This window comes from Ammodytes marinus (genome assembly GCF_949987685.1).
Source record: "Ammodytes marinus genome assembly, chromosome: 5".
In the NCBI taxonomy this organism is placed as follows: domain Eukaryota; kingdom Metazoa; phylum Chordata; class Actinopteri; order Uranoscopiformes; family Ammodytidae; genus Ammodytes; species Ammodytes marinus.
Genome location: NC_137234.1, coordinates 3,627,178 through 3,637,517, shown reverse-complemented (window position 1 = coordinate 3,637,517; position 10,340 = coordinate 3,627,178). Strand labels below are relative to the sequence as shown.

The 10,340-nt window shown below is 37.7% G+C and overlaps 1 protein-coding gene across 1 annotated transcript; it reads left to right on the top strand.

The window, feature by feature from the left end:
- Positions 1 to 422: 422 nt before the first annotated feature.
- On the top strand, positions 423 to 4,903 carry LOC307251166 (hyaluronidase-5-like; the record flags this gene model as incomplete). The annotated part of the gene is made up of 4 exons (XM_080028487.1): positions 423 to 1,395; positions 2,595 to 2,684; positions 3,238 to 3,404; positions 4,657 to 4,903. The coding sequence occupies exons 1-4, from the start codon at positions 439 to 441 to the stop codon at positions 4,901 to 4,903; spliced, it is 1,461 nt and encodes a 486-aa protein (XP_079884613.1). The 5' UTR covers positions 423 to 438.
- Positions 4,904 to 10,340: the final 5,437 nt, after the last annotated feature.

Genomic DNA, 10,340 nt, shown 5'->3' with positions numbered 1-10,340 from the left:
CGGGTCGGCGGATGATCAAAGGGTTGGAGGTTCGATCCCCGCCCTGCCACCTGTGTCATGGTTGTTGTGTCCTTGGGCAAGACACTTCACCCACCTTGCCTCGTGTGAATGTCGATAGTTAGCCTGCTGCCATCGGTGTATGAATGTGTGTGTGAATGGTAACGTGGGAATGGGAACAGGTCTCCCTTGCAAAAGAGTCTTCGGTCTCAATGGGATTTACCTGTAGAAATAAAGGTTAACAAAAAAAAAAAAAAAAAAGTATAATAAATGTTGTTTCATCTTGTTTAAAAGATCTTTCTGTTTGATTGATGACGCTGTGTAAAGTCACGAAAATAACTAACTATAACTCGCAGCCTAGGCTCTGTAAACTGGTGTGTAACCTTCTAACTTTTATCTCTGTCTCCTTTTCCTTCACAGATCACAGTGCACATCTTCAAAATGCTCCGAGTCAACCCACCCAACCACAGACAGCCTTTCCTCCCATTCTTCATCACCACCCTGCTGCTGCTGCTGCTATTATCCTCCGTCCAGGCCTTACCTCGCACGGACCCCCCTCTCCACCCCAACACCCCCTTTCTCTTCATGTGGAACGCCCCAACCGAACTGTGCGACATTCGTTTCGGCATCCCTCTGGACCTATCCCACTTCCAGTTCATCAGTAGCACTTTGAAGACAGCCACGGACCAGCCCATATCCATTTTCTACACCGACCGTTTTGGCATTTTCCCCTACGTCGACGAAGACACGGGGGAATTGTTCGACGAAGGCTTGCCGCAATTGGTCGACTTGGAAGATCATCACGAACAAGCGGAAGAGGATATATCTCACTACATCCCTAATGCTAAACAACCGGGCCTGGCTATCTTAGATTTTGAAGAGTGGCGGCCGCAATGGGTTCGAAACTGGGGAAGCAAGGACATATACCGGAAATTCTCCATCGAAACCGTCAAGAAAAAGAACGCATCCTTGTCCGACGAAGCCGCGGAAGCCCGTGCGAAGATTGTGTTTGAACGTGCGGCCAAGAAATATTTCCTGAGATCTCTTCGCATAGGGAAAAGACTCAGACCAAGTAGGCTGTGGGGGTATTACTTGTACCCCGATTGTTTCAACTACGACTACAACCAAGATATGGCGGGCTACACGGGGGAGTGTCCCGCGCTTGAGATGAAAAGGAACGATGTATTGATTTGGTTGTGGAAGGAGTCGACTGCGATTTATCCGTCTATCTATCTGGAGTTGGTGCTAAGGGATTCGCAGCAGGCCAGGATGTATGTGAGGCATCGGATCAGGGAAGCTATGAGGGTGTCAACGTTACCGGATAGTAAATACTCCATCCCGGTCTACGCGTATATACGGCCGGTGTATAAGGACAGCGTGGATGACTATATGTCAGAGGTAAGTCACCTGTTGATTGAGTTAAAAGTGTAGTCAGCGATAATATAAGATAAATTTACCCTTTAAACCTGCAGTGTGTAGAATTTTGGGTTTTATTTCCTAGCAGATTTTGTAGAAAGTAATTATAATATCCATAAGTACGTTTAATTTAGTGCATAATAGCTGATTTTTTTTTTTTAGAATTATATATATTTTTTTCTTAGAAAGGGTCTCATATATGTCCATATTTCTCCATACTTTGGACCAAGGCCTTGTCACCGCCATCTTGAAAGTGTCATAGTTGGAATGTCATCAGGTGCATTGTTTAAAATTTAGAATTGTTCTTGTACTTGAAGGCCACTGTAGCTTCTGTTATTATTCGAAAAAGGGGTGCGGTTACCCAGGGAGTGTTGCATTCTAGAACTTACTTGATGATGTCATATTACACACTGCACCTTTAAAAGTGTAGTCGGCGATATTATAAGATAAATTTACCCTGTAAAAAAAATAATAATCGTGTATTTTTTTATATATATTTTATCATATATTTTGTTTTCATTGTGTCGGTGGGGTTCATTTTAATTGGTCCATGTAACGTAAAGGCTTCTAGCGTACCATATTTACGTCAAAATAAGCAGAAATAATCCTGTTTATTTGCGTACACGTTAAATAGTACAGATCGAAGTGCGCATGAGCGAAAATATTTTTTTTGCTTGCCGTCTTCAATGCAAACGCACTGCTTATTTTGACGTAACTATACTAACTGCCAGCTGATTTCAGCAGGAAAGCAAAAAATAAATTCTACAGTTTGTATACAGTATATTGGGGTTTATCAATGCCTGTGTAAAGTAGATGTCCTGCTTTTCCCTGACTGACTGTCTGTCTGTCTGTCTGTCTGTTTTTCTCCTTCCCTGACTGTCTGTCTGTCTCCTTCTCTGATTGTCTGTCCGTCTTTTCTCTGCCTCTCTGTCTGTCTCTTTTGTCTGTCTCTCTGTCTGTCTGTCTGTCTTTTCTCTGTCTGTCTGTCTGTCTGTCTTTTCTCTGTCTGTCTCTGTCTCCTTCCCTGTCTGTCTGTCTGTCTTTTCTCTGACTGACTGTCTGTCTGTCTTTTCTCTGTCTGTCTGTCTGTCTGTCTGTCTGTCTGTCTGTCTGTCTGTCTGTCTGTCTGTCTGTCTGTCTGTCTGTCTGTCTGTCTGTCTGTCTGTCTGTCTGTTGTTCAGTTTGATCTGGTGAACACCATAGGAGAAGCTGCTGCTCTGGGAGCTGCTGGCGTGGTGTCGTGGGGAGACATGAACGTCACGGACACAGAGGTAGAGAGAGAGACATTAGAGAGATATTAATTTATATATTTTTTGGTTTGCCATTTCCTTTTTGATTTCCACTGTCTTGGGTTGGATTGTGTGTGTGTGTGTGTGTGTGTGTGTGTGTGTGTGTGTGTGTGTGTGTGTGTGTGTGTGTGTGTGTGTGTGTGTGTGTGTGTGTGTGTGTGTGTGTGTGTGTGTGTGTGTGTGTGTGTGTGTGTGTGTGTGTGTGTGTGTGTGTGTGTGTGTGTGTGTGTGTGTGTGTGTGTGTGTGTGTGTGTGCTGGCTGCTTGAACACCTACTATTTCCCTGCTGGGATGAATAAAGTAGCCTACATCTTATTGTATCTTAGCTTAGCTGGCTCACTTTCCCCACCTTCCCTTCTATGGACTTTAACAACCTGTGTGTGTGTCTGTATGTGTGTGTGTGTCTTTAACAATGTGTGTGTGTCTTTAACAACGTGTGTGTGTGTGTGTCTTTAACAATGTGTGTGTGTCTTTAACAACCTGTGTGTGTGTCTTTAACAACCTGTGTGTGTGTGTGTGTGTGCGTGCGCGTGCAGGACTCCTGTTTAGACGCCAGACTGCACCTGGAGCGCGTGATGAACCCGTACATGCTGAATGTCTCCACGGCGACTCAGCTGTGCAGCGTCGCTCTGTGTCAGGGCCGAGGGCGATGTGTGAGGAAGAGATGGGACCAGGACGTCTACCTGCATCTAGACCCCAGCAGGTAACGCTTTTTTTTTAAATTTGTTTTGTTTTGTTTTGTTTTATTTTATTTTATTTTATTTTATTTTATTTTATTTTATTTTATTTTATTTTATTTTATTTTATTTTATTTTATTTTATTTTATTTTATTTTATTTTATTTTATTTTATTTTATTTTATTTTATTTTATTTTATTTTATTTTATTTTATTTTATTTTATTTTATTTTTTATGTTTAGTTTTATGTTTAGTTTTATTTTATTTTATTTTATTTTATTTTATTTTATTTTATTTTATTTTATTTTATTTTATTTTATTTTGTTTTGTTTTGTTTTGTTTTGTTTTGTTTTGTTTTGTTTTGTTTTGTTTTATTTTATTTTATTTTATTTTATTTTATTTTATTTTATTTTATTTTATTTTATTTTATTTTGTTTTGTTTTGTTTTGTTTTGTTTTGTTTTATTTTATTTTATTTTATTTTATTTTATTTTATTTTATTTTATTTTATTTTATTTTATTTTATTTTATTTTATTTTATTTTATTTTATTTTGTTTTGTTTTGTTTTGTTTTGTTTTGTTTTGTTTTGTTTTGTTTTGTTTTGTTTTGTTTTGTTTTATTTTATTTTATTTTATTTTATTTTGTTTTATTTTATTTTATTTTGTTTTGTTTTGTTTTGTTTTGTTTTGTTTTGTTTTGTTTTGTTTTGTTTTGTTTTGTTTTGTTTTGTTTTGTTTTGTTTTGTTTTGTTTTGTTTTATTTTATTTTATTTTATTTTATTTGAATTTAATTTAATTTTTATTTAATTGTGTCTAGATCTATACCAACGGAGGTAACTTATGATAGGGACAGGTATAGGTTTTGACCCACAGAGGTAACCCATATTTTTTATTTTTATTTTATTTTATTCAATTCGACTTATTTAGTTTTTAATTTATTGTCTACCTGCACCTATAGTACCAAGGAGGTAAAGCATAGTTTTATTTTTTTAATGTATTATTATTATTATTATTATTATTATTACTTTTTTATATATATATTTTTTATGAGGGTTAATAAATGTTCATGTTTGCGTAGTCTGTTAACTATGGGAGAGTATAAGGCCCACTGGGAAGGGAGAAAAAAAATTATGAGTGATTATTTTTTTTATTATTTTTTTATTAAATTTTGTCTTTATTCTCAAAACGTTTACTTTATTTCACAAAGTTCACAATGAAGAAAAAAAACATTCGTAATAATCATTTTTCATTTTGTTTTTATTTTGTTTTGTTTTGCAGATACCGTATCCAGCGTCAGCGTCGCGGCGGCCCGTTAACGGTCAGCGGCGGTTTATCCCAGGACGACATCAGCTGGTTTGACCGGAGCTTTGACTGTGTGTGTTTCAGTGAGGCGCCGTGTAGATCGGTCCTAGACCTGAACACAGTGCATCAGGAATTTTTACACCCGCGAGACACAGGGGCACTAGGACCCAGGCCCGCCATAATACTGCTCTACTTCACTCTACTGGTTACAACTTTATTTTGAGATTTCTTTCCCCTTTTTTTTTTTTTTTTTTTTTGTTGTTGTGTATAGTCAAAAAGACACATACACTCACTCTCCACTAATTATTTCCTTTTTTTTTTAACTTTATTTAAATTTTAAAAAAAATTTGGTACAGTCAAACAACGTTTTGACTCCAGTGTGGATACGCTCATGCTTTACGAGGTCAGACGATGTGTAGAACCGTTTGTCACAGTGTTGACATTGGTGTGGTTTGACTCCAGTGTGGATTTGCTCATGGACCTGGTATGAGTAGTAGGAGCTGAAGACTTTCCCACAATGCTGAGTATGCAAGAGTAGATTTTTTCCTTTGTGTGGATGTTTCTGTGCTTACTGTAAGAACTACTTAATTACTTACGCCTTACACCCCTACTGGGGTATAGGCCGTCGACAAGCTTTGACTGTGTGTGTTTCAGTGAGGCGCCGTGTAGATCGGTCCTAGACCTGAACACAGTGCATCAGGAATTTTTACACCCGCGAGACACAGGGGCACTAGGACCCAGGCCCGCCATAGTACTGCTCTACTTTACTCTACTGGTTACAACTTTATTTTGAGATTTCTTTTCCCCCCTTTTTTTTTTTCTTTTTTTGTGTATAGTCAAACAGACACATACACACTTTCAGCTAATAATTTTTTTTTTCTAATTTTTTTACAGTCAAAGACACATACACTCACTCTCCACTAATTATTTCCTTTTTTTTTAACTTTATTTAATTTTTTAATTTTTTGTACAGTCAAACAGACACATACACACCCTCCACTAATTATCTACTTTTTTTCAACTTTTTTTTTTATTTTAATTTTTTATTATTTATTTAAATTGTTTGGTTCAGTGAAACTAAGACACAAACACACCTTCCACTAATTATTTACTTTTTTTTTTTAATTTAATTTTTTTTTATTATTTTTAAGTCAAACAAAGACACATAGACCTACACACACACACACCGGAGCTTTGCCTGTGTGTGTTTCAGTGAGGCGCCGTGTAGATCGGTCCTAGACCTGAACACAGTGCATCAGGACGCTGTGTTACACCCGCGAGACACAGGGGCACTAGGACCCAGGCCCGCCATAATACTGCTCTACTTTACTCTACTGGTTACAACTTTATTTTGAGATTTCTTTCCCCTTTTTTTTTTGTGTATAGTCAAACAGACGCACATTCAGCTAATAATTTTTTTTAAATTTTTTTTAATTTTTATAATTTTTTTTACAGTCAGAAAGACACATACACTCACTCTCCACTAATTATTTCCTTTTTTTCAACTTTTTTTTTATTTTTATTATTTATTTTTATTTTTTGGTACAGTGAAACTAAGACACATACACACACTCCACTAATTATTTACTGTTTTTTTTTTTTATTTATTTATTTTTTATTATTTTTAAGTCAAACAAAGACACATAGACCTACACACACACACACCGGAGCTTTGCCTGTGTGTTTCAGTGAGGCGCCGTGTAGATCGGTGCTAGACCTGAACACAGTGCATCAGGACGCTGTGTTACACCCGCGAGACACAGGGGCACTAGGACCCAGGCCCGCCATAGTACTGCTCTACTTTACTCTACTGGTTACAACTTTATTTTGAGATTTCTTTTCCCCCTTTTTTTTTCTTTTTTTTGAGTATAGTCAAACAGACACATACACACTTTCAGCTAATAATTTTTTTTTAAATTTTTTTAATTTTTATAATTGTTTTTACAGTCAGAAAGACACATACACTCACTCTCCACTAATTATTAACTTTTATTTTTACTTTATTTAAATTTTTTATTTATTTTTGGTACAGTCAAACAGACACATACACACCCTCCACTAATTATCTACTTTTTTTTCAACTTTTTTTTAATTTTTATTATTTATTTTAAATTAAAAATTTTTGGTACAGTCAAACAGAGACACATACACACTCTCCACTAATTATTTCCTTTTTTTTATTTTATTGAAATGTTTTCTTTTTTTTGGTACAGTGAAACTAAGACACATACACACACTCTCCACTAATTATTTCCTTTTTTTACTCTACTGGTTATACCTTTAATTAGATTTTTTTTTTTTTTTTACAGTAAAAAAAAAAATCTTAGAAATTTCAGTGAGTCACGATTTGAAGTGTTTGATCCGCTACCTGTCTGTACTGTGTCCGCTGAACATCTGGTGTCAATACACAGCCTAGGCTCCGTAAACTGTTTTTCAGCGCACATCATGCAGATCATAAGGAGATTTTGAGATATTCACTGATTTTGACACAAAGTGATTTTGACAACAAGCGTTCTGCAGAATCACTGACTTCACCTTTTAATAACAGCAATCTGATTCACGATGAAGTTAAAGGACAATACCACTGTTGTAATGTGACTTTATTTGAACAGGGACAATGTACAGAAAAATAGATTAACATGTACTTTAAAGGTGCAGTGTGTAATATGACATCATCAAGAAAGTTCTACAAAGAATCTAGAATGCAACGCTCCCTGGGTAACCCCAACCCTTTCGAATAATAACAGAAGCTACAGTGGCCTTCAAGGACAAGAACAATTCTAAATTTTAAACAATGCACCTGATGACATTCCAACTATGACACTTTCAAAGATGGCGGCACTAGGCCTTGGTCCAAGGTATGCAGAAATATGGACATATATGAGACCCGTTCTAAGGCTACTATTGTTCAGCTATTATGCACTAAAATAAACTTATATTATAATTACTTTCTACAAAATCTGCTAGGAAATAAAACCCAAAATTCTACACACTGCAGCTTTAAGGCACGGAGAGATGTTTTGTAGCCTTCCAGGTTTTAAGCATTTTTCTATTTTCCACCTGTAAGCCAACTGTTTGTATTTTCTAAATGTTTGTTTGTAAATGTTTTTACCTGTTTCTATTAAAGATATTTATAATTATATTTTAACTTGGCGAAATCTCAGTCTCATTTATTTTCCTTTGTGTGTGTGAGGCAAGGCAAGGCAATTTTATTTATAGAGCACATTTCAGGCACAGGGCCACTCAAGGTGCTTCACAGGGTTAAAATCAAATAAAGAATACAAATACAAAAAAGGAACAAATTTAAAACATGGATAAAAATACAACATTTAAATAAAAGAATTAAAACATTTTACCAAAAAAAATAAAAATAAAAATTACAGGTTAAAAGGGAAACAAGAACGTTTTGAGACCCGATTTAAAAGAGCTGAGAGTCTCAGCGGACCTCAGACTTTCTGGCAGTCCGTTCCAGACATTGGGCGCATAAACGCTGAATGCCGCCTCTCCCTGTTTAGTCCTAGCTCTGGGGACTTTTAAAAGACCTGTCCCAGACGACCTAAGGGCTCTGGGCGGTGAGCATAAATATGTGAGCATAATATAAACCATGGTTGCGTTCCGAATCGCATACTTTCTACTATATAGTATGTAGAAAAAAGTTTTAGGATGTCCCGATTCTTGTGGCCAGATTTAGGATGGTTAGAAGTACCCGGATGTCCTACTTCATGCGGCCAAGATTGTTAGTGTTGAAAAGTGCATCCTATTTGGGCGATTCTGACCCACAATCCAGTGCGCACGTGAAGTGACGTCACATCGACGAAGCCTCCATATGAAAACAAACGGGGATGCGACGGATATAAAAGCAAGAGGCAAGATCAAGGTGCAATGTTATGATGAAATAAGAGAGAAAAGTATGTCCCAATAGTATGCCTACTGCATCCTAACTAGATTATTTTTATCGTCGGATGTAGTATGTAGAATAGAAAGAAGAAAGAGTATGCGATTCGGAACGCAACCCATGACTCCTGTGTTCCCTGCTCTCCTGACACATGCAAAGTCATGTTGAAAAAGTATTCCATTGTTTTCTGCACGAGTAGTAGTAGCCCTGTTTGTGGACGTCTATCCATCAAAACTATGACGTAGGTCCTCCTTAGTAACGGTCATTATACCCTTGACAGCGGTCTGTCTTTGCTGGAAATAACAGACCTGTAGAATGTTGTGATTTACACAGGATTCTCTAAGTGCCATGTAATAAGTGAACATAATATAAACTGAAATAAGGTTTAAATAGTGTAATAATTAATGGTGCAGTGGGACACACACACACACACACACACACACACACACACACACTCTTCAGTTTCAGAAATTGTGCTCAGTGACGACATCGTAAGTGACATCACACTCGTCAGCCAATCCCTGTCTTCCTTTGACGCGGAGTTCCATCTCCTTGGAGACGGACGGTTTGTTTGCTGTGGATGGATGGAGTTAGAAAAGCAAAAATACGGTTAAATTTGAACTTTTCCTTAAAGTTATATTTGGTTATATTCTACTCTACCAAAAACATTGCTCCTTATTAAACATAACAGATTTGAAAAATGGCTACCAAACAGTATACCAGTTTAATTGGAACATGGAAGTAAAATCTACGGTGGTTACTGAAGATGGCATCATCCACCACTGCCTCAAGTCTTTCCACAATATCAAGTGATGAGGTGAAGATGTATTTAGTTATTTATTCTACAGTACTTCTTCTTCTTCTTGGCTGTTCTTCTTGGCACCCAGTGTCAATGTGGACCGTGTGTGTGTCCATCTGTCTGTCTGTCTGTCTGTCTGTCTGTCTGTCTGTCCGTCCGTCCGTCCGTCCGTCCGTCCGTCCGTCCGTCCGTCTGTCCGTCTGTCCGTCTGTCTGTCTGTCCGTCTTTCTGTCTGTCTGTCTGTCTGTCTGTCTGTCTGTCTGTCTGTCTGTCTGTCTGTCTGTCTGTCTGTCTGTCTGTCTGTGTGCTCTTACCTCTCCGCTCCCTGCAGTAGACAGACACCATCAGAGCAGTGCAGACGCAGTACGGACAAGCCGCCACTAGATGGCAGAGCAGCCTCACCACAGACAGCACAGGGGGATCTGAGGAAGAAACTGGAACTTTTACAGGAGATACTTTGGTCTTGAAACACACCCTGCGTTCCAAATCACATACTTTTTCTTTTTCCCACACTACATACTAAAGTACAGTCATGGGGATTGGAACGCTGCCTTGGTATTTCTAGGATGAAATTCTCTTTTGTGTCCCTATCCCTCCACTACAGACAGCATGTAAACCCAAAGAGGGAACTTGCCCTTAAAGGTACAGTGTGTGTGGGGGCGCCCTTAGCTCAGTTGGTAGGGCGTCCCCCCCATGGGCCTCGGCCAGCAGCAGACCCGGGTTCGATTCCAGCCCGCGGTCGTTCTCTGCATGTCACTTCCCTCTCTGCCCCATTTCAACTCTGTCTCTACACTATCAATAAAGCATAAAAATGCCCCAAAAAAATCTAAAAAAAAAAAATTAAAAAAAAATTGTTAAATGTTATAAAACGTAATTGAAAAATACGACCCCCCCCTCTCCCCTTATTTTATTTGTTGTGGTTTTTTTTTCATTGTGTTGTAATAAAAAAAGAAAAGACAATACATT